Source organism: Grampus griseus (assembly GCF_964374135.1).
Source record: "Grampus griseus genome assembly, chromosome: 10".
NCBI lineage: Eukaryota > Metazoa > Chordata > Mammalia > Artiodactyla > Delphinidae > Grampus > Grampus griseus.
The window spans coordinates 31,612,082-31,639,658 of record NC_139004.1 but is presented as its reverse complement, the minus strand read 5'-3'; the positions used below and the strand labels follow the sequence as shown (position 1 = coordinate 31,639,658).

Genomic DNA, 27,577 nt, shown 5'->3' with positions numbered 1-27,577 from the left:
CTCTTCTCTGGCCACCATTCAACTCTGCTCCATAATATTGGGCTCCTGCAGGCGCATAGGCCCGGGGTTGCTAAAAATTCCAATTTTTTGAGAGAGGCCAGATAATCAGATTTCTATGTAAAATCTCCTGATTTTAAAATATTCTATGGTCCAAAGAAGACACACCTATGAGCCAGTTTTTGATTGTAACTATCCACGTCAGCAGTTTTGTTTCCTGAACCTGCAGTAATGTGGTGTGGGTGGAGTGGTGCCCCCCTCCCCCGCCGGTGATAAAGGGCTGTGAAGGAGCTGTGGCACTAATGCTGCTGTGCAATTGCCCTGGGGTTCGGTGAACTGGGAGAGACGGCAGCCTCTGTAAAGGGAAGCTGAGTACTTTTGTCATCCTGGACCCCCTTCCCTGCGGACGTGGCAGACGGCTGTCGACCTCTGCTGAGTGGAGTGCCACCACTTAGGGCTGTCCACCCTGCGTGTCTAAAGTAGGTTTTTCAAATGGAAAAGTCTTTAGAAGCCAGGCAAGAATGAACCCCAACGGCTGTGATTTTGACTGTGCGGCTTAGACAAATCCCAAGCAAATGTTTGTGGCCCCTGAAGCCCGTCTGGAACCTATTTATCTATTTGACCTGTTCTTCCTCTTGAGCTAACACATTCCATATGTTTAACTACCTGTTGTGCAGAGTAAATTAGGAAAAGAGAAAAAAAAAACCTCTTTAGAAAACCATTGGGAAAGGGGGGGGGGAGAGGAGGGCTCTTAATTCCTGTATTTAGGGGTTTGATGAACAAGCCATGTTTTTAGTATGTATGTGTATATGTATGTATATATACACACATGATATCTCACAAATCACTTGAACATACTTTATTTCAGTATTTTTCAGTCTTTGGATTGCGATTCACAGTAAGAAATGCATTTGACGTTGTCATCCCGTATACACACATTGAATCATATGAAACTGACAGTATCCTACCCTCTTGACCTATAAAATGGCAATTTTTTATGGTTCAAACTAAAAATAATGCAAAGAAAAGTTTTATGCAACAATATTTACTCTTGTCTCTTTTTTTTGTGAGACCCATTACTTTATTAATTTAAATGCTGGTTGCAGTATACTAAATTGATTTCACTATCACTACCACTTTATTCACAACTGACTGCTTTATTTAATCTTCATAACAATTTTTAAGGCGGGAATCATCACCCTATGCCATCCCCTTAAACACAAGAGGCTGTTTATCCTAGGGACAAGGTGATTAACTCCCTAACCACTTACTTAGACCACCACTGCACTTTATATCTCATCTAATCTTTTTAAGGACCTCATACCGACAATGAGCAATGTGGAGTTTGGAGAGGTCAAAAACTTGTTTCCAGGCACAGGGCTGGGAAGAGGCAGCTTCCAGATTTTAATAATTTCTGTAATAGTAAAGCTCAAGCTATTTTCACTGCCTTGGAGCTAAGAACCAGACCCAGACCCTGAACCTGGGTTTTGCAGCACTCCACTCTTTTTTTTTTTTCCTCCTATGGGCTTTGCTTGGCTTTCAAAAGAAGGGCGTGTGTGTGTGCGTGTGTGTGTGTGTGTGTGTGTGTGTGTGACGCATGCACTTGCTTGCTTGCTTAAACTTTCTATCCGGCTACACTTTTTCCCAGGCCTTTGCACTGGTTGAGGGGTGGGCTTTATCCCCGCGACCACCCCCTCCCCCAGCCCAGGCCGCAGCTGGAAGTCTTTACAGATCATCATCTCTCCTCCCTGCCCCCATTGGGGACCGGGAGGCCGACTGTCTCCCCCGGTCTTTTCCAGATGTACGTCTGCCAAAGATCCCCGCCCCCCCCAAAACCAGTATAGAGAATGATGAATGAGGACCGGGGAGCTGGCCTGGTGGGAAAGTGTCGTCGCCTTGAAAAGAGAGGGAAAGGGAAAGGAAGTGGTGGGGGGGAGGGGAAGCGGTGGAGCAGAGAGGCCGCAGGGCGAAGAGTGTAGACAGCGGGGACACAAGCCCCCTTTGCTCCGCCAGTAACGTTGACTCCCTCGGGAAGGCGTGGGGAAATGCTCTAATCCCTGCAGTCCCTGGGAATTTGGGCTGCATATCATTTACTGCAATCCGCACAATCCACTCAGGGACTATCCCAGTGTTAGCTTCCAGCCCTTCCAGCTCCGGGTTCCCAGTACCGCTCCCTCTCCTCCGCAAGACTGCATTCCAGTGCTCTGCCAGGCTTCCTCTACCGCAGGTTCCTTCCAATTCTCTACCATTCTCTGGTCAGGGGGGCGGAGTCGTATCTCCTCTCCTGTTCCTTTAAGAGGCGTCGGCTCCTCCCCTTTCGGAGTAGCCGTCTGACGCGTGATGACAGCAGCGAGTTCGGTATGTCTATGCAAATAAGCGCTCCCTGTGGGCCAATGGGGAGCGGAGGTGCTGGAACCGCGGACCAATGGGGCGGGGGTGCAGGGGCTCACCATATAAGGAGCGGCCTCGCCATAAAAGGAAACATTGTATCTCTTTATATGGGGGGAAGGGTCGGGGGATCCCTCGCCACCAGCGCGTGGTCCCGGCCCCCTCCACCCGCCGTCTCGGCCGCGGCCAGCAGCCCCTGCCCCCCGGGGGACGCTGACGGCCGCCGGGCGCGCCGCCCTAGAGTACGGACAGGGGGCGCTCCGCGCGGCCTGGGGCAACCCGGGCCACAGGGGCACGAAAGTGAGGGCCCAGGTCGGCCCGGGCGTGCAGGGGCCCCGGGTTCGCAGCGGCAGCGGCGGCAGCGATAGCGGCACTAAGCAGCAGCGGGAGCGCCGGGTTGAGCCGGGAAGCCGATGGCGGCGGCGGCGGCGGCTCCGATTCCTCGCTGACTGCCCGTCCGCCCTCCTACTTTGAGCGCCATGTTACCGAGCCAAGCTGGGGCCGCGGCGGCGCTGGGCCGGGGCTCGGCCCTGGGGGGCAGCCTGAACCGGACCCCGACGGGGCGGCCAGGCGGTGGAGGCGGCGGCGGGACTCGCGGGGCTAACGGGGGCCGGGTCCCCGGGAACGGCGCGGGGCTCGGCCCGGGCCGCCTTGAGCGGGAGGCTGCAGCAGCAGCGACAACCACCCCGGCGCCCACCGCGGGGGCCCTCTACAGCGGCAGCGAGGGTGACTCGGAGTCGGGCGAGGAGGAGGAGCTGGGCGCGGAGCGGCGCGGCCTGAAGCGGAGCCTGAGCGAGATGGAGCTCGGCGTGGTGGTCGGTGGGCCCGAGGCGGCGGCGGCGGCCACTGGGGGCTACGGGCCGGTGAGCGGCGCAGTGAGCGGCGCCAAGCCGGGTAAGAAGACTCGGGGCCGCGTGAAGATCAAGATGGAGTTCATCGACAACAAGCTGCGGCGCTACACGACCTTCAGCAAGAGGAAGACGGGCATCATGAAGAAGGTACCGGGCCGGGAGGCTGGCTGGCCACGGGAGACCGGGAGGGTGGGGACGCGCAAGGGGAGCCCGGGAAGGAGGCAGAGCCGAGGCGGAGGTGAGAGGCGGCGAGTCCGCAGGAGGTGTGTGGGAGGGGATGGCTGTTGCCCCAGGAGGGTGAAAGGGGAGGGGCCGCCAGGGAAATGTGGGGAGAGGGGAGATGCCGGGAACGTCCGGAAAAGAGAGGAAAGGCGCCGAGGTGGGAGTGACGGGCGCCAGAGAGGAACGGGGCCCTCGTAGAGCGGAGGAGTGAGGAGTGGTAATGGGAGGCTGCGGGGCTGCCCGGGAGGTGGTTAATGAGACCCGGGGATCAGTAGGTCCAGTGCGCTCTGGTGTTGGGGGGAAGGCGCCGGAAAAGCAGGGAGAAGAGAAGGTATGGGGGTGAGGAGGTTGGAGCTGCATAACAACAATGAGCGAACATGTGTGGGAGGAAGGTGGGCATCACTAGAGTAGTGCAGGCTGGAAGGATGGGCAGGGCTGATGACCGAATGGGGCTTAAGAGCCCCAGGTAAGGGAGCAGGGCAGGAGACCTGATGCTGCCCTGAGCATCAGAAACCAAGTCCTGAGATGGCCATGTGTCTTCCGTGCATCCACTGGAAGCTGGCACACTCCCTGCAGGACAGGCTTCAGAACAATTTGCCCTTGGAACAAGTGGGATTTCCAGCCCTAGGGAAAAATCTGTGCACGGAGTTTGGGGAGAAGGTTTGCAGAGGTACCTAGAAATGCCTCCTCTTCTGGCTGATTATCCAGTGAAAAGGATGAGGAAAGGAGTTGTCTTGGGGTATAGAAGACATGGGAAGGGATGAAAGCAGAGGAACTGGGAAACAAGAAGCTAGAACTCTGGGAACATTGGCCGGTGTTTATATTTATCCCATATAGAAACCAAGGCTGCTTCCAGTGGGTTGTGGAACTTTGTTGGGAGTGAGGATGCTACCTATGGGGCCATCCTTGAAGGTCTGTGAAGGTCCCCTTCCTGGGTTTATGGCAGGGTAGTAGCTGCTAATCTAGCTGCCATCTCCCCTCATTCCAGACACTGTTGAATCAAGACAAAGAAAGAGAAAAGGGGGAGCAGAGTATTATAGAGCAGGGCAAAATGGCAACAGGTTAGTGCCTGTGCAGTTTCTGGGAAGAAACATGGGACATTTTAGAGCTTAGGTGGCCCCTTATCCCTAATATCTATGTGACTTCCAGTGTAGTAGCGACTTCATCCTGATCCCTGTGACAGTGAAGAGGTAGTGGGAGCCATCTCTTTGTGAGGCTCTGGGCACCAAGCTGTAATGAGGAGCAGCTACCTGGGCCCCTCCATGTCTGCTGAGGTGTTATATGTTCTGTCACCGGGAGCTGTGGCTATTTGCTTGGGGTATCTGCAGGTCAGTGAGGCTGTTCCTCAAAAGAGAAGCATGGGGTTTTTCTACTCTTCAGCTCACCTTCAGATATCCTTCAGATAAGACCCCTATAGAGTCACTGGAGAGGAAGGTAATTATGGGAGTGGGGGCTTGAGATCACTGTGTACTTCCCTCTCTTTCCCACTACCCAAGGAAGGTAGAGATTAAAAGTTTTGCTGACCTACCCATCTCCCCCCCTACCCCCAGGCCTATGAGCTGTCCACGCTGACAGGGACACAGGTGCTGTTGCTGGTGGCCAGTGAGACAGGCCATGTGTATACCTTTGCCACCCGCAAACTGCAGCCCATGATCACCAGTGAGACTGGCAAGGCACTGATTCAGACCTGCCTCAACTCGCCAGACTCTCCACCCCGCTCAGACCCCACCACAGACCAGAGAATGAGTGCCACGGGCTTTGAAGAAACAGATCTCACCTACCAGGTGTCGGAGTCCGACAGCAGTGGGGAGACCAAGGTGTGTTTGGGTCCCCTGTCTGAGGGGAAGGAAGGGGAGGGACTTGACCGGCAGAGAGGGGAAGGGGTCTCTCTCCCTCGCCCAGGACAGGTGGATAGGTGCCTACTGATGTGGAGTGGAGCCGGGTTAGTGCCCCGCATCTTAGGGTACAGGTGTCCATCCTCTCTATTCTGACAGGAGGCTGGCCCCCTAGATAAGCGGGCGGCCTCCGTGCCCATATAAGGCCGGCTCCGGCTCCACGCCGGCCTCCCGCCTGCAGCCCGCCTGCCTGGCAGGGCCCTTGCATTCCTCCCGCCAGCTGTCTCCCTGCTGGGGGCGGGGGCGTCGCTTAGCCCTGCCCTCCTGGCCGGCTGGGTGGCCGGGGAGTAGGAAGGGAGTGCTCATGGGTTCCAGGGTCCTGGGAAGCCAGCACTGTCAGCAGGCAGGCTGGCTGACTAGGCTGGAGACTACCTTGCTAGCCAGCCGCCTGCCTCTTCAGGATGTCCGGGTCTGCGCACGTTAGGGAGTGTATTCGCCCGGCTGCTAGGGATGCCAGCCGTGGTTACGCCTCCCCCTTCCTTTTCCCGGTAAGGAGAGGGGGCGGAGCTTCCTCCCTTGCTGCTCTGGGGAGCTCCACCTTCTGTGTGGCCCTTCACTAACTGGCCAATCGGAGGAAGCAGCACTGTTTGCCTTAGCAACGTCTCCGCCAATCAGGGGCTTCAAGCTCCACTGCTTAGCAAACATCCCGCGCTGACCCAGCTCCAGTATCGGAGCCCCCTCAGTTCTCTGGGCCTGGTTCTCAGCTCGTGGCTTCCTCTTCCCTCTTCTAAGAACAAAGCCTCCCTGAGGGGCGAGTCAGTGCTCTAGGCTCCCCACTCTTTTAGCAGTAGGGCTAATTTATTCGCATGAAATTTCGCCGAATGAATAAATTCTTTTGGTGCTTCCTTGCCGAACCCCCAAGATCGCTCTCAAACCCTAAATTCCCTGAAAAACTGTCGGTCCCTATCTCAGAAGCCTGGCAATTCAGATCTGGAAGGACCCTTTTAAGGATGACATAGTAGCCCAGCCCCCTCATGTTTACAGAAGAAGAAAACTGAGGCTCAGAAAGAAGAGATTTTCCAAGGGTCACACAGGATATCATTGCCAGAGCTGGGAACAGACCTCAGGTGACATTATCATTGTCATCATTATAAGAGCAGCAAATACTGCTTTTTTATCAGCCAGGCACTATTCTAAGTGTTTTACATATGTTAACCTCTTTAATCTTCACAACACCTATGGGGTAGGTATTATCCTTCTTTTACAGACAGAAGACTAAAGAAAAAAGCTCAGCAGCTCAATAACTTGTCTAAGAGTCAGGCTGCAGGTAAATGGTGGACTTGGGATTTGAACGCAAGCACACTGGTTCCATTCTGGGCTGTCAATCCACACAGTTTCTTGAAGGGGCAGGGTCTGGTAGAGGCTCACCACTCCATCTTTACTCTGGGTGTAGGATACACTGAAACCGGCCTTTACTGTCACCAACCTGCCGGGTACCACCTCCACCATCCAGACAGCACCCAGCACCTCTACCACCATGCAAGTCAGCAGCGGCCCCTCCTTTCCCATCACCAACTACCTGGCACCAGTGTCTGCTAGCGTCAGCCCCAGCGCTGTCAGCAGTGCCAACGGGACTGTGCTGAAGAGTACAGGCAGTGGCCCTGTTTCCTCTGGGGGCCTCATGCAGCTGCCTACCAGCTTCACCCTGATGCCTGGTGAGTCACAAGGGGCAAACTGAGCATGCTAAGAGTGGGTTTAGGGCTGGCACAAGGAGAATGACTTTCCTCACTCAGAAGGAGGGTAAACAGGGGCCAGAGCCTGAGAGAAGCCTCTTATGTCCCATTGGTAGGCACTGGGTCCCTCCCCACTGGGACTTGAACTATCCTTGTCAGTAAGTTTCAGCCATATGCTCTGGCCTTGTCTAGCAAGCCAGCCCTGTGCCTCCATTGCCACAAGGACAGCAGACATTCTACCACTTCCTTACCTTGACTGGAAGGCAGGTCATGTCCTTGATGGGTCAGTGCCTGCTCCTGTGTCAACTGAAGAGGGTAGAGTCAGGGCCTAGGGCAGGAGGAGGAGGGAAGGGCAAGAGCAGAGTGTGGAAGCCCCTGGAGACAAGATTCTGGTCATGAAGGGCCTCTTTGGCTCCCAGGAAAGATAGTGATGGGAGTCGGGGATAGAATGCCAGACCTTGGGCCTGGGGGTGTTTGAGGGTGCTTGGTGCAGGTGGTGGCTGGGTAGGACAGAGCACGAGTAAGTCTCTGTGTCTCATAGGTGGGGCAGTGGCCCAGCAGGTCCCAGTGCAGGCCATTCAGGTGCACCAGGCCCCACAGCAAGCGTCTCCCTCTCGCGACAGCAGCACAGACCTCACGCAGACCTCCTCCAGCGGGACAGGTATAGCTCGAAGCTCTGTCACCTCCCTGCTCTGCCTCCTTCATGAGGCCTAGCAGCAGGTGCCCAGCAGTATCCATCCCATAACTAAGGTCAGAGAATTTCTTCATGTGGAGACTGAGGCTTTGGGGTTAACCCTTACCCTAATCGTTATGAGAAAGTCAGGTGAGGATGGTTGGGTTTTGACTCCTGCCCTGCAGTAGGGCTGTGGATTTCAGGAAGAAATTAGGGACCATTGAAGCTACACTCCTTACTTAGGTGAGAAGCCTGAGGCCCAGAAAGGAGAAGTTACTTGCCCAAAGACACACGTTTGCTCAGTTACCAGGAAGGACTTCTAGAGTAGTTATCTCCTTGTGGGAGGGTGTTCTAGGTTTTGAGTAACCATAATTCCCCTCTGTGTCTCTAGTCATTTCAGAAATGACGAGACACTTTAAAAATAAAAGTACTTTTAAGTACTTTAAGTTATTTGCAACCTTGTTACACGAAGTTTGGTCTGTGGAAAGAGGACCAGTATCACAGCATCACCTGGGAGCTTGATAGAAATGCAGACTCTTTAGCCTCACCCCAAACCTACTGAATCAGAATCCACACTTTTAACAAGTTCCCCCGGTGACTGTATGCACGTTAACATTGGAGAAGTGCTTATTTAAAAGCTGAATCTGTTAGCCACATGTTGAAGAAGAGGGAAGAGGAGTGAGAACAAGTGAAAAACGGGATGAGGGAGCTCTCTAAAAGAAGAGTATCTGAGTTTCCTTGGGTTGGGTCAGTCATTGTAATCTTTGCTTTTCCCAGGGCCTTGGGGTCTTGGAACAGAGCAGATAGATAATGGAATAGAACAATGTGATAGGATACACTTAAAGGTTGGTGTGGTTGTGTTCAAGAAAAAATAAGGATATTCTTAGTTGATGACAGGGAACCGAGGAATAAGTTTTATCTAGCTTTTGACCTGGGAAATGGCAAGAGGGCTTCGGAGGCCTGGGGTTCCCGGGGGTGGGATGGGGGATGTTAATATGGACCAGTGCCGACCTCCCTGACGGGTGTTTGTGTTTGCCAGTGACGTTGCCCGCCACCATCATGACGTCATCTGTGCCCACAACTGTGGGAGGCCACATGATGTACCCCAGCCCCCATGCAGTGATGTATGCACCCACCTCGGGCCTGGCTGATGGCAGCCTCACCGTGCTCAATGCCTTCTCCCAGGCACCATCCACCATGCAGGTGTCCCACAGCCAGGTCCAGGAGCAAGGTGAGTTTTGGGGGGGCAGGGCTGCCGAAAGGAGGGCCATTTCCTCCCTTACACACACACACACACACACACACACACTGACACTCAAATGCCTCCCCCAACTCAGATGCACACACTCACACGTAACCCAAACCAGGTGCTCACACATATACCTAGACATTTACACACACAGATGCTTGCACACATACTCCAGCACCCAGGCTGTCCACTTGGACACTCATGCACACTTGAACACCCACACCCACATACATACTTAGACACATTTGGACACTTACCTTTGGGCACTTACATCTGAGACTCACCCAGTCACTTGTGCGTTTATCACCACACCTCCAAGATCTGGAAGTTTCTCTTGAGCAAGTGATTTGAGTTTCTCCTGTGGCTTTTTAATGCAGGTGGCGTCCCCCAGGTGTTCCTGACAGCGCCATCTGGGACAGTGCAGATCCCTGTTTCTGCAGTTCAGCTTCACCAGGTAGGTGGGGGCACCTTTCACCCCAGTCAGCCAGCCCCTTCTTTATCTTGACCTCAGGGGTTCCATTACTGGGTGGTCCAAGCCAAGATCCTTAGCCGAGAGGCCTCTCCATTTGCCTGGTCAGGCCTGTGTGGTGGGCAGGCAGGCAGGTGAGCAGGGGGCAGCCTGAGCTGGCTGGTCAGGTCCAGCCCCCTACGTCCTCCTCACACATCCCCTTCCCTCCAGATGGCTGTGATAGGGCAGCAGGCTGGGAGCAGCAGCAACCTCACCGAATTACAGGTGGTGAACCTGGATGCCGCCCACAGCACCAAGAGTGACTGATCCGCCCTGCCGCCCTGGACAGATGGCCCAAGGGACGGCACCACTTATTTATTGTTGCCTTTTCACGTTTTCTTTACACACATGTTGACGGGCCGCAGGAGGGAGGCGGGGAGGAGCAGTGGGCAGCCACAGGACTGAGCCCTCTCACTCCAGCCAAAGAAATGGGCCAGCCTGCCCTCCACCCCATCCTCCCTCACCCTCCCCTCCTTCTAGCTCCACCTCCCATCTCTGTTGATGGTGGGGCTGTCCTGCCTCCTCAGACTCCCCTTGCCAGCTTGGCTCCGTGTTTGCCATGAGTATTAGCTTACCCAATGGGACCGTGCTCCCCCTCCCACACACAGGTCTCTGTGGGACGAGGCACTGTGTCCCCCTGAGGAAGCGGTCGGGGTCCTCTCCCCAGCCTCCTTGCTGACCCCACGTCAGCTCTGCGTCTGCCACAGGCTGGGTCAAAAGAGCCCTAACCCTGCCCCTCAGGGAGCCAGCTGGGGAGATGGGGCTTCTTCCCTCAAGACTTGCCCGTGCCTGTGGCCCCTGCAGCTCCTGAGTAGCGGGGCCTGTGCGCGGAGCAGATTCCTTGGGTGACCTGCCCTGCCCAGCCGCTCCCCTCGGAACTCCGGGGGCTACTGGGTTGGAGGGAACCACCGGTGTTCCCTCTCCCCGTCTTCCCCCTCGTCCTCCCAGCTGCTTTACTTAAAGTTGATTTTGAACTTTTTATTTGAGGAGACGAAGTGAAAACAAATCTATAAATATATATTTTTAAAATATTTAACTTTTTTTTATGGCGTTTTTCTCGTCCCCCTCCCTGCCCAAGCTCCCCTTCCCTGGGGAGCCCTGGGGCTCCCTGGAGCTGGCTGGGCTTCTGTGGACAGAGCTGCCCCATGAGCTTGGGGCCCGCCAGTGTATGGGGGAGATGCTGGGATCACCCGGTCCTGGGTTGTTTCCAGGAGAAAACCGGGGGAGGGGCCCTCAGGCCATGCCCCAACGGGGTGGGGAGGGTGACCCACAGCTCTGGGCCTCTTTTTGTCCTTCAGGGCTGTTGCTAGGGAGAGGGAAAAGGGAGACCAAATGTGGGGATGGGGGTGGGAGGGTGTCAGAGGCAACCGACTTCATTTGTGCCACACGCATGGGCATTGCAGCCTTGTGTGCCCCCAGGCCTGCAGCTGCCTGGGGCCCAAGTTGCAGTGAGCAGGGTGGGGTCTGGGAGGGGGCGGAAGGCAGGAATGGGGGGGCAGAAGAAATGGGAGCAGCTCTTGGGCTGAGTGTGGGGATAGGGGAGCCAGAAATGGCAGCTCTCCCAGGGAGTGAGCAGCTACTGTAACTTTTTAAAATTAAGACAAAAAGCCTTGAAGAAAATGACTTTATTTTTCTAAGTGTAACCTCAGTATTTATGTAATTTGTACAGGGGCCGTGCCCCACCCCCTCTACCTGCTTCGGGGTAGACCTTGAGGGTGGGCCAACATAGGGGGAGGGTCTTTTACCCTGTGTCAGAGCCTACCTTTACCACCTGTATCCAGAGAGGGAGCTTTTTCAGAACAGGGCAGCGGTGGAGTGGAGTTTTATTAACCCCTTAGGACTGCCTTCAGTAGGAACAAGCCTGCTTCTGTGATTAGGTGAAGGGGTGGGGGAAATTTTTACGCACAGCCTAGTTATCAAGGGGGTGATTTGCCGACATGTTTGAGAACCTCCGAACCTCTAACCCCCGTTGCTGTCTTGCCCCAGTTTGGGGTGCCAAGATGGAAGTCATCTTTCTGGCTTTCTCCTGGAGGTAGCTGGGGGCTTATGGGTGGCTTACAAGATTGGGGCATGGCAAATCAGGGGCTAGAGAGTGGGGGAGCTTGGGACTCAGGTCTGTAACTGCCCAGCCCCTTTTCTCTGCTCTTGTTTTCACTCCACCATCACTCACTCACTTCCCCCTCTCACCCAGGGGAGGAGACCTTGATGAATTCCTCCTCTCCTTCCCACAAAAGACAGACCCAGTGAGTGAATCAGGCAAAGTGCTTATAATGTGTGTTGTGTGAGCGTGGCCTTGGGAGAACATGTGTGCGTCAGGGATGAGGTGGCATTTATATGTGCAGCGACCCTTGGTGTTTCCCTTCCTTGGTGGCTCTGGGGTGTGTGTGTGTGCCTGAGTGAATGTGTGTGTGTGAATGTGGGGTGTGTATGTTAGTGGTTTCTACTTCCCTGGGATGCTGACCCAGGAATAGTGGACATGGTCACAGTCCTATGTACAGAGCTTTCTTTTGTATTAAGAAAAAATACTCTTTCAATAAATGTATCATTTTTGTGCACAGACTGTGGGGTCTTTGCCTTTGTTTTCCCATATTGGAGGGAGGGAGGTGTGAACATGAATCAAACCCCAAAAGTTGCTGCTCTGAGAAGCAAGCCTGTCTGTTTGATGAAATGCTAAGGGGTGCTTTGGGCTGTTGAAATTCTAGGATTATACTTGAGGAACATTTCGGGGGGGGGGCTCGGGCATTTATCTTTGGCCCCAGCTGTGCTAGGTGCTTAGGTCAACACAGAGAGGAGCAATTTTAATTAATAGGAAAAGTGACGCAACCAATCCAAAGTATCGGGTTTGGGAAACTCAGGGCCACATGACCTAGTGCAAAATAAGAGGAAAGCCCTAGGGTGGGAGTGTGAGTTTCAGTGGGAGATGAGGAAGGCAGACCTAGTGAAGGGGAGGGAGGGCTTCAAAGTTGATATTGGATGGAAAGGGCTGCCTACGGCTGCTGAGAAAGGAGCAATGTGACCACTACCCCGGGCTCCGCGGGCAACCGCCCACTCACCCCTCCCCCGGCCGCTCGCCCCAGCGCAGCAGCCCCCGAGTACTACGCATGCTCCGCTTGCGCGCTGCGCTGCTGCCGCGCTCGGCTGTGGGCCGCGGTGGGACCCGTAGCCGCCGGGCAGTGCGTGCACTCGCGACGTGACCCGGAAGGGAGCTGCTGAGGAGGCGGGGCCAGGACGGCGGGGCCAGGACGGAGGGACCGGGACGGCAGGGCCAGGACGGCGGGGCCAGGACGGCAGGACCAGCGCTGTGTCCCAGCAGGGCCGAGCCGGGCGGTGGGAGGTGAGAGGAGAGTTCTGCGACGACCCGGTCCCTGCCTCGTTCCCTCCCCGGTCCCTTGCCCACTCTCCGTGGGGCTGACGACAGGAGCCAAGTCTTGCTGAGATTCGTTCGGACCAAACAGCCTCCTGCGACCGCGCCTCTCCATCCTCACCCCGCCCCCCAAGCCCGTTCCTGTGGCGATACGGGCCTCCTCTACGGCCCCTGGGCCTGCAAGCTCGGGCCTGATCTTGCCACCTACGCCTACCTGCTGTCTCATCCCCGCATCCAGACCTCGACTCCACACCTCAGTTTATTGCTCCTGTTCTAAGCCCTCCCTCTCCCCCCATTTAGGCCTTTCCGATGGTGTTACTTCACCCTGCTCGTCAGTTGTCCATCGCACATCTCTGGTTACCTCCCTGTCCTGCCCCCCATGCTAACTGGACCCCTACCCCCATCGAGGTCCACATCCCATGTTTCCCCTCCTCTTCACGCCTTCTGTTCTCATCTTCTATCCCTGTACCCCAACATGACCCCTGCCCTGATCACCATTTCTTCATCTTGGTTTATCCTCCGTTCTTATCCTCATCATTCCCTGTTGTCCCCCACTGCTTCATAGTGTTCCCTGACCACTAGCATAGCCATCACCCCACACGTATTTATAATCCTTTCTGGCTTAACAGCGTTCCGTTTATCTGGGGACTGATCCTACCTTCTCCTTCTCTAAGAATAATAATATTAGATTCTGTTTACTAAGCGCTCACTGTATGTTAGAGGCTGTTCTAAATGCTTTATGTAGCGATTTTAGTTTTTACAACAACTTCGTGAGTTGGGTATGAATATTATTACCATCTTTCAGAGGAGGGAACTGTGGCGTAGAAGTTAAGTAACTTGTCCAAAAGCATGCACACAGTAAGTGAAAGAGCCAGAATTCAGAGTCCCATTTATCTGACTCTGAATCTGTACTGTTGATATATTGCCTCTCTAGAATCTCTACTGTCTCCTGACCTCATTCCCTAGCCTTCAACTCCACGATTACCATCTCTGTCTATAACTACCTGACTTAGAGCCTCACCGTACCTATTGCGTAAGTGCAGGGTGGGACCTGGTTTTTTTCTCCCATGATTTTACTTGGCCCCCTAGTCCCCTCCCCCTTTCACAATATTCTCATACCCCTTTCCCATTCAGCCATCTGCACCTGGGGGCCTCCTTTCATCTCTGTTCTCTGTGTCTGCTGTGGCCCACCCTCTTATATCCACAGTCCAGTTTTACCCTGTCATTTATACTCCTTGTCCTGCCACTTCCCCATCCTGACTTTCCTGGCTTGTTCTGGCCCCACTGTCTCACAGGCTGCTGTCCTACCTGCTCACCCGTGTCATCCTTCTAAGTCCTGATCTGTACCCCTCAGCCACCCTGCTGTTCTGCCCAAATTGTCCTGATTAACTGTCACCTCTTCTTGTCACCTTGCCTTTTATCCTTCTCATCCTCTTTTGTAATTTCTTGTATTTCTTAAATCTTTTCATTTCCTTCTATCGCCGTTTTTCACTCCATTCTCCTTCTCTTATAAATCCCAAAGTGTGTTCAAGTGATTCATTCCATCCTATTCTTGGCCTTTTCTCTTTGGCCTCTAAATTCCATGCAACCTACCAATCACCACCCACCCTGTCTACGCCTCAAGATTCCACCCCCTTCATGTAGCCTTTTCCCTTTCCAACACAGCCTCTGTCTTTCTCCTTGTGTGTCCCAGGAAGTCAGGATGGTGGGGGAACGGCGCCCTGGGGACCTCATGGTGCCCTTGGGGCCCCGGCTGCAAGCATATCCTGAAGAACTTCTTCGACAGCGGCCTGGGCATGATGGGCGTCCTGAATACCTGATCCGATGGAGTGTCCTGAAGTGTGAGGAAGTGGGAAGAGTGGGTGTGGAAGAGGGCAAGGCAGAGCACATCCTCATGTGGCTGTCAGCCCCCGAGGTCTACGCCAACTGCCCCATGTTGTTAGGTGAGCGGGCATTACCTAAGGGACCTCAGCATGAAACAGCTGGGGGTTCCGGAAGCTTTCCCCGAGATCCGGGAGGCCTGGATGATGTGGCAATGGGAGAGATGGAGGCTGATGTGCGGGCGCTGGTGCGCAGGGCTGCCAGGCAGCTGGCAGAAGGTGGGACCTCGAGCCTCACGGCCGCTGTGCTCCACACCATCCATGTGCTCAGCGCCTACGCCAGCATCGGGCCCCTCACTGGTGTCTTCAGGGAGACAGGCGCCCTAGACCTGCTCATGCACATGTTGTGCAACCCTGAGCCTCAGATCCGTCGGAGTGCGGGCAAGATGCTGCAGGCGCTGGCAGCCCATGATGCTGGTAAGAGACAGCCAGGGGAAGAAGGTAAACACTGGGGAGAATGAGGCTACAGGAGTAAGAACAGGAAGAGGAGGGATTTCCCAGCTCTGTAAGAATACCTAGTATTTGGTGGACATCAGTTTCATTGCAAAGGGAAAAATATAAACTAAGCTATCACAGGTGCGTAAACAGGATAAAATGATAGCACCTGGTTTATCTGTCCATTCTCAGTGCAGTGGCAGAGAAGAGAAGGGAATAAATTTATATTTTTAAACTGGTTTGAGATTTGTTAGTTGGTTATGAAATCAGTTTGGTGGGTTGTAACCAACATTTTTTAAAATGTAACATATCAGTACATGGCACTTGGTAGTGTAGGTTTTGTAACCTGAAGTATATGTTTCAGTTTCATATGTGTACACTTGCATTAGGTTACCATGTAAAATGTGTGTGTTCCTGTGAGTCTCAGTCAGAGAGAAGTTTGAAAGCCTCTGGGAGTAGGGGATAGAGTCTGGGGGAAGGCAGTGGGTAAGTAGTGGGGACTGAGGAGAAGATACAGATTGGGTGTGGATTGCAGGGAGTCGGGCTCACGTCCTTCTGTCACTGAGCCAGCAAGATGGCATCGAGCAGCACATGGATTTTGACAGCCGCTATACTTTGCTGGAGCTGTTTGCAGAGACCACGTCTTCTGAGGAGCACTGCATGGCCTTTGAGGGCATTCATCTGCCTCAGGTACCCTGGCAGCTGTGGGGGAAATGCTGTGTACAAGGCCTATGGCATCATTTCTGAAAATGTGGTTCAGGACTGCGTCAGCCTGGGGAGCTTATTAAAATGAAGGTTCGTGCTACCCTCCCCACTCAGAATCTCTGAGATGAGAATCAGGAATCTCTGTTTTAGGGCACTCCTTGTGTATTTCTTCTATAAATCACAGTTTGAGAACTACAGGTGTGGGGATGAGGCCTTTATCTTTTTCTGGAGAGGGTGATATTGAGGGGAAAGGAGAGGGGCTAAAGCCGGGAGAAGAGGAGCCTACACCATGGACTGTGTCCTCTAGATCCCAGGAAAGCTGCTCTTCTCCCTGGTGAAACGATACCTATGTGTCACTTCCCTGCTGGATCAGCTGAATAACAGTCCAGAGCCAGGGACTGGAGACCGAGGCTCCCGACCCTCAAGGGAGGATTTTGGCCGGGAGAAAAGCCGGGGGCAGCGGGAGCTGGAGTTCAGTATGGCTGTGGGCAACCTCATCTCAGAGCTCATGCGGAACATGGGCTGGGCCCGGAACCTCAGTGAACAGGCCGCATCGCCACCCCGGCCAACCCGGTCCATCTTTCAGCCCGGCATTTCAGGCCCCAGCCTTTTACTCCCCACCAACGTCGCCACCCCCAGGAGGCAAGGGCGGGCCTTCCGCCAGCGCGCTGAATTCTCCAGCCGTAGTGGCTACGGCGAGTACGTGCAGCAGACCCTGCAGCCGGGCATGCGAGTGCGGATGCTGGACGATTACGAGGAGATCAGTGCCGGGGACGAGGGCGAGTTCCGGCAGAGCAACAATGGCGTGCCCCCTGTGCAGGTGAGCAAGAGTGCGGTGGCGGTCCACCGTTGGGGGTCTGTGTTGGGTGGGGCATAGCTGGGGCATCCACACAGGGGACTCCTGCAGGACACCCAAGGAGAAAACCCCAAGAAAATTGGAATGGTTTAAAGGGGGTCAGTGATGGAGATGGGGGCTGTTTGAAGGACTGAGAAAATCTGGCAGGAGTGGGTGGGCTGTGAGGTCAAGGAAACAGTTCTTCCTTCCCACCCAGGAAGCAGAGCTGACATGTTCACACACCCTGACCCCCACCAGTGGAGCTAGCTAGGAGGGAGTGTGGGCGCGGAGGCCATCCGGATTAGGAAGAGATGAGAGGCAGGGCCTGCCTGGTAAGGGAAGGGAGCCTTTTGCTGAACGGAGGTTTCCCAAGCCTAGCCAGGTGTGCCCCTGAGGACTGTGTGCCCAGGTCTGGGTCCAGCCATGTCTTCTCCAGCCTGCACAGCTCAGGGTTCACAGGGCTGAGCCCTCTTGTCTTCTCTCTTTCTTTCTCCCTCCACGCTAGGTCTTTTGGCAGTCAACGGGCCGTACCTACTGGGTGCACTGGCACATGCTGGAGATCCTGGGCCCCGAGGAAACTGCTGAGGATATGGCTTCAGCAGCTGTGGCCAAGGGGGCGGGGACCGCTGTGTTGGGCACAGGTGAGCCATGGAGGGAGGGGACATGGACGTCGTGTCTCTGAACAGAGGAGGAGTGGCTGGAATGAAGCCCTTCCCGACCAGGAACTGCCTCACAGATTCAGAAATTCAGTCTGTTCCTGGCGGAGCTGAGGCCCCTCCTGCCTGTCTCCTCAGCGCTTCCCTCCTGGGACTGGAAGCCGGTGGATGGGCTCTACTCTTTGCCCTACCTCCAGCCCGAGCCTCAGAAGAACGAGGAACTGGGATACCTGACCCAGGCTGAGTGGTGGGAGCTCCTCTTCTTCATCAAGAAGTTGGATGTATGTGAGCAGCAGCCAATTTTCCAGAATCTTCGGGAGAACCTGGATGAGGTATTACAGGCCTGCGATACCTGGGGGGTTTGCAATGGCATTGGAGGCGGGATCCTCTAAGGTAGTTTGCCATATGGGACTGCCTAGGGGAAGGCTGAAGCGAGAGGTTAGAGAGCCCGGCGCGGTGGGGGGGGGGGGTCCTGCTGGGGGAGGAGGCAAATGCTGGGAGGGTCTAGTATGTAGCAGGTGTGCAAGGCACGGTGGGAGGTGGCCGCCCTTCTGTTTCTGTCCCCAAGGCCTTTGCGTCTGCTCCTTCCTAAAAAATACATACCATTCTGTTGCCAGACCCTGGGTGAGAAGGCCCTAGGTGAAATCTCCGTGCCCATAGCGATGGCTGAGGGTCTGCTGCAGGTTCTCAGTAATCGGTTTGAGGGCAGCGCCCTCAGCGACCTGCTCAACTCTCAGATCTACACCAAGTACGGGCTGCCACCCAAGGCACTGAGCAGCTCGTCGTCTTCACGAAGTCACTCCAGTTCTCCAGTTCTGGAAGAGGAGTCCAAGTCAGAGGCCAACTTCTCAGAGGAAGAGGCTGAGTCCCCCAAAGCAAAGCCCCTTAAGTTAGAGGCAGAGCCTGCCAGGGGAAAAACTGAGCCCCCCATGGCACAGAGTGATTCGCAGCTGTTTAACCAGCTTCTGGTGACTGAGGGGATAGCTTTGCCCGCCGAGATGAAGGAGGCAGCCAGTGGTGAGTCAGGTGCTGGGAGGTGAGCGCAAAGAGGTTGGAGCAAGTCCCGGGTGGTCCCCAGAGAAGTGGGTAGTCAGGGCAGAGGGCAAGCCGTGGAGGGAGGTCACTTTTGTATGGGAAAATGCTTTGGAAGCGTGCATCCATTTTCCTTCCTTCGACCTTGATTATCGGTAATTGATCACTGCTCCCTTTCTTCAGTATCCCTGGAAAAGGAGGGTCCATATTCCAGAGTACTGTCATCTTCATTGCTTGACTATTAAATCCCTCACACAGAATTGGGAAAGTTCTAGGTGCAAGCTACAGTAGTGAACAGTGTGTTAAAATGTCAGTAGGATAACTGGACTTGACCTTTAAAGACTTCCAACGTGAAGGTGCCACAGTTTTTTGAAGGCACTGCCTTTCCCTCACCGCTTTCAGAAATGGCTAGAGCCTTGCGGGGTCCTGGGCCACGCAGTTCCCTGGATCAGCATGTGGCAGCGGTCGTGGCCACCGTGCAGGTATCCAGCTTGGACACAAATCTGCAGCTTTCGGGACTCTATGCCCTCTCTCAGGCCGTGGAGGAAGTCACTGAACGGGACCACCCTCTGGTCAGTCCCGACAGATCCCTAAGGTTAGAACCGTGGAGAGGTGGAGGGGGTTATGGTTTAAGCTGTCAGTGGGGGAGGATGGTTGGGGAGGGAAGGAGCTATGAGATCAAGAGTTAGAAAGGCTAGGAGGAAAGAAGGGTCAGCCTGAGGGGTAGCTGAGCAGAAGGGTGGAATATTAACGATGGTTAATATTCTTGGAGCATTTGTTCAGTGCCAGGCCTTGTGCTTAAAATTTTATAAGCATTCTCTCATTAAATCCTTCTATCTCCAGAGGAGAACTTGATGCTGTTCTTATCCATTGTGTGGGTCAGGAACTGAGGCTTAGAGAATTTAAGTAACTTGCCCAGTTTCACAGATAACAGAGCCAGGATTCAAATCTAGGTCCTTTTGGCTTTTGAGCTTGAGTTTTCTTTTTTCTCCCCTCTTTTTCCCCCCTCCCTGCTTTCTATCTATTAAAAAATTTTAAATACTTCTTAGTTATACACATAATACACAACTGCATTCTTATTTTAAAAGATCTAAAGCATATGAAAGAACAGAATGAAAAGGCAAGGTCCGTTTTTACCACTGTTGTCATGTCCCAGCACATATCCTTCAGACCTTATAGAGATTGACATTTGTTAGTGTGTTTTCTGAGTTTGTGTTTTCGTATATGTGATCTCACTCTTCCTGTTTCTGCAGCTTTCCCCCTGCACGCAGTAGGTCTACACTCAGTATGTCTACACTCAGTATGTCAGTCCGCATGGTGCTACCTCATTCTTCACTACTGCCTCGGACTCTGCAGCATGATTGTACCCAAGTTCAAATATAGCGTTCTTTTTAAAAATTTTATTTTACTGAAGTATAGTTGATTTACAATGTTGTGTTAATTTCTGCTGTACAGCAAAATGATTCAGTTATGCATATATATGTACTTTTTCATACTCTTTTCTATTATGTTTTATTATAGGATATTGAATATAGTTCCCGTGCTATACAGTAGGACCTTGTTGTTTATCCATTCTATATATAATAGTTTGCCTCTGTTAATCCCAAACTCCCAATCCTTCCCCCCCCATTCTCCTCCTCCACTTGGCAACCACAAGTCTGTTCTCTCAAATAGTGTTCTGATCGATCTGTTTTTCCTCACATCTGCCAGTACTGGATATTAATCATTTTTTAAATCTATCAGGTTGGGAAAATTTGAAGTGATTGGTACCTCCTTGTTTTAATTTCTTAGTTCTAGAGAAGTTAGTCATATTTGCATGTATTGTATTTCTTCTTCTATAAATATTCTTATCTTTTGCCCACTTTCTTATTGGGTCTTAGTCTTTTTTTTTTAATGTATTTTTTTAATTAGTTAATTTATTTTTGGCTGCGTTATGTCTTTGTTGCTGCTTGTGGGCTTTCTCTAGTTGCGGCAAGCGGGGGCTAGTCTTTGTTGCAGTGCGTGGGCTTCTCATTGCCGTGGCTTCTCTTGTTGCGGAGCACGGGCTCTAGGTGCACGGGCCTCAGTAGTTGTGGCGCGCAGGCTCAGCAGTTGTGGTGCACGGGCTTGCTCCTCGGTATTTGGGACCTTCCTGGACCAGGGATCGAACCTGTGTCCCCTGCACTGGCAGGCGGATTCTTTTTTTTCTTTTTTTTTTTTGTGGTACGCGGGCCTCTCACTGTTGTGGCCTCTCCCGTTGCGGAGCACAGGCTCTGGACTCGCAGACTCAGCGGCCATGGCTCACAGGCCTAGCCTCTCCGCGGCATGTGGGATCTTCCTGGACCGGGGCACGAACCTGTGTCCCCTGCATCGGCAGGCGGATTCTTAACCACTGTGACACCAGGGAAGTCCCTGGCCTTAACCTTTTTTTTAATTTACAGACATTTTGGATATTAATCCATTACTTCTGTTTCAAATATTTTGCTTGTCTTTTTCTTTCAAAATCATATTAACTTAATTTTCTGAATATAAAATACATGCTCACTGTAAGAAAAATAGAAAATTGTGAGGATAACAATCATCTGAAAACCCTTTATGCAGAGATAGTCACTGTTAACATTTTAGTAAACGTCCTTATTTATTCATGTTCAGATGCATTCATATGTATGTTAACTTGTTTATAGTAAATCATGGCTACAGAGAGGGATATATATCTAAAGCACTTTTCGATTCACGTTGTAGTCATCATAAAGCTCATGAGAGAAGACAGAAAGCATCTCTACATGGGGAGGGGCTGTTAGCACTCTGGCCGCTGGTCCCCATCAGCACCTGGTCGAGTTAGGGCTCTATGGACCCCAGGACCTCTGGACCTCGAGACCCCAGTACAATGACAACAAAAAAGACAGAGATAAACACAGAACTTTCTCAGTGCTTTTATTTGCCTTATTTCCCAGAATTTCTCTTTTTGTCCTCCTTTCCTTCCTATTTCCCAGGCCACCTCCTCAATATACATCTCTGTCACTGTGGAGAAAAATGTCAGTCCCGGCTTTTTTCCTCTTGTGATGCTCACTGTGATCTAGGAACTCTGGAGACACTTCTTCCTTCCCTTCAGATCAGCATTTCCACTGGACCCTTTCTCTAGCTTATGTGGCTGGGCTCTTAATTTTGTGGGTAGTATCTTTCATTATGCTGAAGTTTCAGATTTTCATGTTGCTATATTTTCAACTTTAAAAAAATGGCTTCTGGGTTTTAAGAGGGTCTATTCCATTCTAGGATTATAAAAATATTTCCTTTTACTTTCTAAAAATATTTATGATTTTACTTTTCATGTTTATTTTAAAATCTGTTTGCGGTTTATTTTTGCAAATGGAGCGAAGCAGAGCTCCAGCCTTCGTTTTTTCAGATAGATAGCCACATGTCTCTGTCTCACGTTTTGTATGGTCCTTCCTGTCCTCACTGTCTGAGATGCTACCCTTATCTCTCTTCTCATCTATTCATCTGTTTGGCTACCCTGTATTGTTTCCAGAGTTTTAATTATTGTAAGTTTATATTTTGATAAGTAGTAGGCAAGTCTACAATTATTTCTTTCCAAACATTTCTTGACAATTCTTGCATTTTCTCTTCCTATACCTAAACCTGCCTGTCATTTTTTTTTTTTAAACCTTTTGGGCATTTTGATTAGCATTATACTAAATTTATAGATTTATTTGAAAAGATGAACCAGAGTTCATAACCCTTTTGCAGTACTCGCTACTTGATGAGGTGAAGAGCCTGAGACAGACTGCAGAGGAGAGGGCAGCAGGACTGGGACTGAGGCAGGGAGAGTAGGATGGAGGGGGGTGGGGGACTGGATGGACTGGATCTTGGTGGACAGGGTTGGGCGGGCAGTCAGACATGACTCTTGGGATGGGGGACCCCGATGTCTCTTCTCTCTCAGAGAGAAGCTAGTGAAGACGCTGGTGGAGCTGCTGACCAACCAGGTGGGAGAGAAGATGGTGGTGGTGCTGGCCCTGCGCCTCCTCTACCTGCTCATGACCAAGCACGAGTGGCGTCCACTCTTCGCCAGGGAGGGTGGCATCTACGCTGTGCTGGTTTGCATGCAAGAATATAAGACTTCTGTCCTGGTGCAGCAGGCAGGGCTGGCGGTGAGTGGACCGGGCCTGGGGGTAGACAGTGATGGGCAGGGTGGGCGGGTGGGCAGGTTGGGGGCGTGGCTGATCTCAAGGAGGTTCTCTGGTGATTCGGACAAGGAGGAGACATTGGGATGGAAAGATGCAGGTGGATGGAAGAGATCCAGCTGGACAGTCTTGGAGGTTGAATGTGTGTATTTGGAGCAAGGGAGAAGGATGTTTTTGAGAATGACTCCCAGGTTGAAAATTGAGCAGCAGGGATGGATGAGGTGGTCACTTGCCAAGGGGGAGAATGTTAGAGGGGGAAGAGGTGTGGAGAGAAGGTCAGGTTGAGTTTCTAGGTATGCTGACTTTCCCATGGCTTTTTAGTTACAACTTGGTGTCTGATTAAAGACTAAATTTCTAGATGTGACAGAGTATTTTTTAACCCTTTTGTCTGAGTGGTACCGGTACACAGAAATTACCTCCTCACCAGATGTGGGTAAAGCCCAGCCAGCATTGCCATTGCCTTGCCCCGCCCCCCCACCCCCATCCCCCGCCCCCTCCCCGGGCCCAGAGAATGGTGAAAGGAGGCCCTCGTTCAGGGAGGAAGAATTGGCTTCCTGAGTACTCCAGACAGAAGGGCTGGCTGGTAGGGAGGTATGGGCAGGGGACAGGTAGACCTCGTCCAGAGCAGTTCTGAGAATGGATTCCAGCAGTGTAACGGCAGCAGCATGGACTGGAACACAGGTGCTCTTAGGGCAGCCTTCCCAGGGAGAGGCCGGGAGGCTCGTCCTTTATGGGGCCAGCCTGGTGCTGCTCCTCCCAAGAGCAGCCAAGCATTCCTAGTTGAGGCCGCGTCTGCTCAAAAAATTCCCTGATCCTTTCAAACCGCATGACCAAAATACGACATTTGCCTCTAAATTTGAACTCTTGCCCTATAACAGAATTGCATCTTTTTGTATATAACTTAAAGTCTACAGAATTCAGCTTGGGGGAGGGGGAGGTAGCTAAAGGGAAAAAGCCTCATTATGAGGTAGCATTTGCTTGAAGGGTCCAGCCCTCACAAGGGGGATCGTCCTGAGAATTATTTCTAATTTACTTCATCCTTAGAAGGTTTCTTCTCAAGAGTCAACCCTTTCACCAGCCAAGACATTCTCCACCCTGATGGTTTAGTGTTCATCCAAATTTAAGATTCTCTTTAGTACCAGCAAACAAGTTGGCATATTACCAGTATTTTTTCCTATAATTCCAGTTGCTCTGCCTGTGAGTCAGCACAAGTAGCCTCGTCCAGGCAGGCTGGATACTGCCTTTGGAGGCCAGGGGACATAGGGGTGGGAGTGTTGGCACACAGGTGCTAGCGGCAGTTGTGGGAATGGCCAAGGTTGCGTGGGGAGGGGGTGCGGGGATCGAGGAGAAGGGGGACAAGGAACTTCCGTATTTGGGACCTGGCAGCAGAGAAATTCCAGAGAGGTAGGACGACCAGGAGGACAAGAAATTATGGAACTCAAGGGAAGAGAGGTTTTTCAAAGGGAGGAGTGGCCAAGCGAGATGGAAGACAGCTTAAAGGAAAGCCTTGAAGGCAAGTAGAGGCTGTGAAAGGGCTCCGTCCTGAGGGGAAGCTGCGGAGGGGTGGCCACCCCAGCACTCGGCGAGCCCCGGTGCTGGCAGAGAGAAGTTACAGGCTCACATTACCGTGGAGCCTTAGGTGTTTTGGTTGGCTTTCTTTTCTTTCCTTTCTTTTTGATGTCCCATCACTACCTCTTTCATTTCTATTTGCAAACAGCTCAGCTGCCCCAAAGTTTGAGGCCTAGAATGATGGCCCGGCTCTCCCCTCCTCTGCACGATGGCTTTTCCCACCCCTGACTCTGCCTTCACATCCCCTCGCAGGCGCTGAAGATGCTGGCCATTGCCAGCTCCTCGGAGATCCCCACTCTTGTTGCCGGCCGAGATTCCATCCACCCTTTGTTTGATGCCCAGATGACCAGGGAGATCTTTGCCAGCATTGACTCGGCCACACGCCCGGGCTCTGAGAGCCTGCTCCTCGCCGTCCCTGCTGCCGTGATCCTGATGCTGAACACGGAGGGGTCAGGACCTCCCCTTCCAAACTCCAAACTCCTGCTAAGCCCCAAGCCCTGCTGCTCCCCTGCCCAGGTCTCATGCATTCCACAGAAATTCCCCTCACGTCGTTGCCTCTGGATGAAATGTGATGGCCCTCTCTGGCTGTTGTTAGAAGAGAGGCCAGTGGTTGAGGGTAGGGAGATTCCAGAGAGATCAGAGACACCTGATCTTCCTTCCTGGAGTTGGGAGGAGTGACCTGAGGTCAAGAGGCCAGATGTCTAGCCTCAGGGGGACCCCGGGAGCCCCTCCTTCCCCAGCTGCAGGGCTCCTCCCTCCAGGAGGCTGGCTTCCTGCTTCCATTGCATTCACTCTCTTTCAACTTCTTTCTGGGTCACCTCCCTCCTCCCAGGTGCTCCTCCGCGGTGAGAAACGGCCTGCTCCTCCTCAACCTGCTTTTGTGTAACCACCACACTCTGGGAGACCAGATCATAACCAGAGAGCTGAGAGACACCTTGTTTAGACACTCAGGGATAGCACCGGGGACAGAAGCCATGCCCACCACACGCACCATCCTCATGATGCTTCTCAATCGCTACTCGGAGCCACCGGGCAGTCCCGAGCGTGCAGGTACCATCGGGGAGGCGGTGGTTGTGCTGAGGAATCGGTCCCCGCCCGCGGCCAGGAGGGCTCAGGTTTACATCCTAGTACCGTGCTGGAGAGACACGATGAACATTCAGGAAATAAGTGAGGGTTTTGGTGCTCAAGTTAGGTCTCAAGTAGAACTTCCTGACCAAGAGGAGAGGGGGACTGTAGGATAGGTACAAGGAAATTGCCTTCTCTAAATGGCTTTAAACGTAAAAGGGTTCCATCTCTCTGGGCTGGGTTTGGTCCGCTCTTATTGGACACTGGAAGGTTGGTTGAAATAACTTCTAGAGGGGCCTTCTGTAGAGGAATTGTAGCTTATGGTACAGAAAGTTGGTGACTAGAATGTGAACCTACTGATGCCATAGGGAAGAAACCTTTTGTATTTAACAAACAAGTGAAACCTGGAAGTATGGGGGCAAATCAGAATAAGCACTGTGTGTCTTTTAGTCTGTACATCTGAAGCCACCATGCTAGGTAGTATAGGGATGTGACTGCAGTAGCTAATAGTTATTAACTTGTGTAATAACAAAGCTGATAGTTAATAATAAAAGGTAGTTGTGTGACTGTATGAGATTAAAACTGTGTGTTTAACTTGACAGTTTTTGCCATACTAATTTTTTTTACAGATGTAGTTAGGTATATATTTGGTGCCAGAAAAGAAAATCCCCCACAGTTGAGTAGAAACTTCAGACATCCTCACAACGGGAGGAAAAGTGGGGGGCGGCGGTTATTTTCTGCATCTGCCAGTTTCTCAGTTTGACCAATTTGTATGACTCTCCTTCCTTCCCATTTTTGCCTCCTGTGTGTCTGAGCAGCAGCACTGGAAACGCCTGGCGCCCAGGGCCAGGATGGGTCCCCTGAGCTGCTGATCCGATCCCTGGTGGGGCGCCCGTCTGCAGAGCTCCTCCTGGACTTGGAGCGTGTGCTGTGCCGAGAGGGCAGCCCAGGGGGTGCCGTGAGACCTCTCCTCAGGCGCCTCCAGCAGGAGAGCCAGCCCTTCCTCCTGTTTCTGCGGACTCTGGACGCCCCCGGGCCCAACAAAACTCTGCTGCTGACGGCGCTGAGGTGAGAGGCCAGCTTGGGGGCACCTGTGTGTCGGGGGCAAGGGCAGCTGGCAGACTGCAGGGACTTCACTTGTTTCCATCCCTCGCCAGGGTCATGACCCGGCTGCTGGATCATCCGGAGGCCATGGTCCTTCCCTGGCACGAGGTCTTGGAGCCCTGCCTCAACTGTCTGAGTGGCCCTAGCAGTGACTTTGAGGTACCAGAGCCCTGGCAAGGGTGGGGGAGGGAAAGGCAGCTTCTGGACACCAGCTACCTAGTGAGGCTCTGGAGGGCACAGCACAGCCTTCCTGGATGAGTCTGAAAACTGGGAGGGGTGTGTAGGAAGGAGGCCAGCGTCATCTGAGCGTCTCCAGAACTGAGGCCTTCTGGCTGCACCTGAATTTTAAGATTCTGGGTTTAGGAGAAGCCCACGTTCACCAGTCCACGCAGTCCTTGTGCTCTGCCTTTGGGGTTTGTGCCTTGTGGAACAAGGCTCAGACACCGAGGTTGGCTCCTGAGATAGCTTGGTCCTGGCAGGAAGAAGCCTGGGGAGCTGCGCCTGAGCTCTGCCCCTGCCACCTCATTCTGGAGTCCTGGCACCCCAGTGTTCTGTGCCAGCCTGGCTTTGGTACTCTGCTTTCAAGTTCTCCAAAATCTCAGCCACCACATCCCCATTTCTAAACCCACCCCTCAGCCTGTACAGCCTGCCCTTTGTTTCCCTACGTTAATCTCTGTGGCTCTGGGCCAGATTGTTCAGGAGCTGCTCTGCTTCCTGTATCGCCTGGCCTCCATGCACAAAGACTATGCAGTGGTGCTCTGCTGCCTGGGAGCCAAAGAGGCCCTGGCCAAAGTCCTGGTCAAACACCCGGCTCAGCTGCTGCTGGCCTGTGAGCTGCGGGACCTGGTGACAGAGTGTGAGAAACACGCCCAGCTCTATAGTAACCTCACCTCCAGCATCCTGGCTGGCTGCATTCAGGTGAGGAGGTGTGTGGGTCCGGAGCTGAGAAGTAAGCCAGAAGCAGGGGAAGGTGGTTCAGTGCTTGTCCCTGTTTGGCATAAGTAGTAGCAAATCTAGGGCACTTGTTCCCCAGCCTTTACCCCACATGGTTCTGTTCTGCCAAACTTTGGGAAGAAAGGGCTTGAGTGTTCTGTTGCCCCTTGATTCTTCCTCCACATGTGTTTCCGTGTCTCTGCCCCCTCCCCGCACCCCTTCTCTCTGATGTCCGGGCTGCAGATGGTGCTGGGCCAGATCGAAGACCACAGACGAACCTACCGCCCCATCAACATCCCCTTCTTTGACGTGTTCCTTAGGCATCTCTGCCAGGGTTCGTGCCCCCATCTACTTTCTCCTGCTGCCACCCCAGCATCTGTTCCCCC

The 27,577-nt window shown here is 53.0% G+C and overlaps 2 protein-coding genes across 4 annotated transcripts in view; both read left to right on the top strand.

Moving 5' to 3' along the window:
• Positions 1–2,532: 2,532 nt before the first annotated feature.
• SRF (serum response factor) lies at positions 2,533–12,013 on the top strand. 2 transcript variants are annotated; one of them, XM_082662588.1, is made up of 8 exons: positions 2,533–3,383; positions 4,296–4,370; positions 5,009–5,275; positions 6,747–7,008; positions 7,568–7,687; positions 8,739–8,930; positions 9,326–9,402; positions 9,628–12,013. In XM_082662588.1, exons 1-8 carry the CDS (start codon positions 2,865–2,867, stop codon positions 9,721–9,723), a joined length of 1,608 nt encoding a protein of 535 aa, XP_082518714.1. In that variant the 5' UTR covers positions 2,533–2,864; the 3' UTR covers positions 9,724–12,013. The 2 variants fall into 2 exon arrangements, with proteins under 2 accessions (XP_082518714.1, XP_082518713.1); XM_082662587.1 differs by lacking the exon at positions 4,296–4,370.
• A 667-nt stretch (positions 12,014–12,680) lies between these two features.
• The window catches only part of CUL9 (cullin 9), a 38,175-nt gene continuing 23,278 nt past the window's right edge, over positions 12,681–27,577 (top strand). For both annotated transcript variants that reach the window (XM_082663715.1, XM_082663716.1), the window contains exons 1-15: positions 12,681–12,790; positions 14,514–15,117; positions 15,671–15,825; positions 16,148–16,660; positions 17,181–17,316; positions 17,470–17,663; positions 17,949–18,348; positions 18,766–18,958; positions 22,280–22,487; positions 24,342–24,538; positions 24,922–25,139; positions 25,973–26,222; positions 26,312–26,417; positions 26,949–27,176; positions 27,435–27,525. In XM_082663715.1, coding sequence (XP_082519841.1) covers positions 14,523–15,117; positions 15,671–15,825; positions 16,148–16,660; positions 17,181–17,316; positions 17,470–17,663; positions 17,949–18,348; positions 18,766–18,958; positions 22,280–22,487; positions 24,342–24,538; positions 24,922–25,139; positions 25,973–26,222; positions 26,312–26,417; positions 26,949–27,176; positions 27,435–27,525 — 3,484 coding nt within the window. In that variant the 5' untranslated portion in view covers positions 12,681–12,790; positions 14,514–14,522. The remainder of the gene's footprint in view (positions 12,791–14,513; positions 15,118–15,670; positions 15,826–16,147; positions 16,661–17,180; positions 17,317–17,469; positions 17,664–17,948; positions 18,349–18,765; positions 18,959–22,279; positions 22,488–24,341; positions 24,539–24,921; positions 25,140–25,972; positions 26,223–26,311; positions 26,418–26,948; positions 27,177–27,434; positions 27,526–27,577) is intronic.

Excerpts from the sequence above, each read along its gene's own strand:
- SRF (XM_082662588.1), top strand. The coding sequence starts at position 2,865 with ATGTTACCGAGCCAAGCTGGGGCCGCGGCGGCGCTGGGCCGGGGCTCG. Across the intron at positions 5,276-6,746 it reads ACAGCAGTGGGGAGACCAAG|GATACACTGAAACCGGCCTT; the intron begins GTGTGTTTGGGT and ends CTCTGGGTGTAG. Across the intron at positions 9,403-9,627 it reads CTGCAGTTCAGCTTCACCAG|ATGGCTGTGATAGGGCAGCA; the intron begins GTAGGTGGGGGC and ends CCTTCCCTCCAG.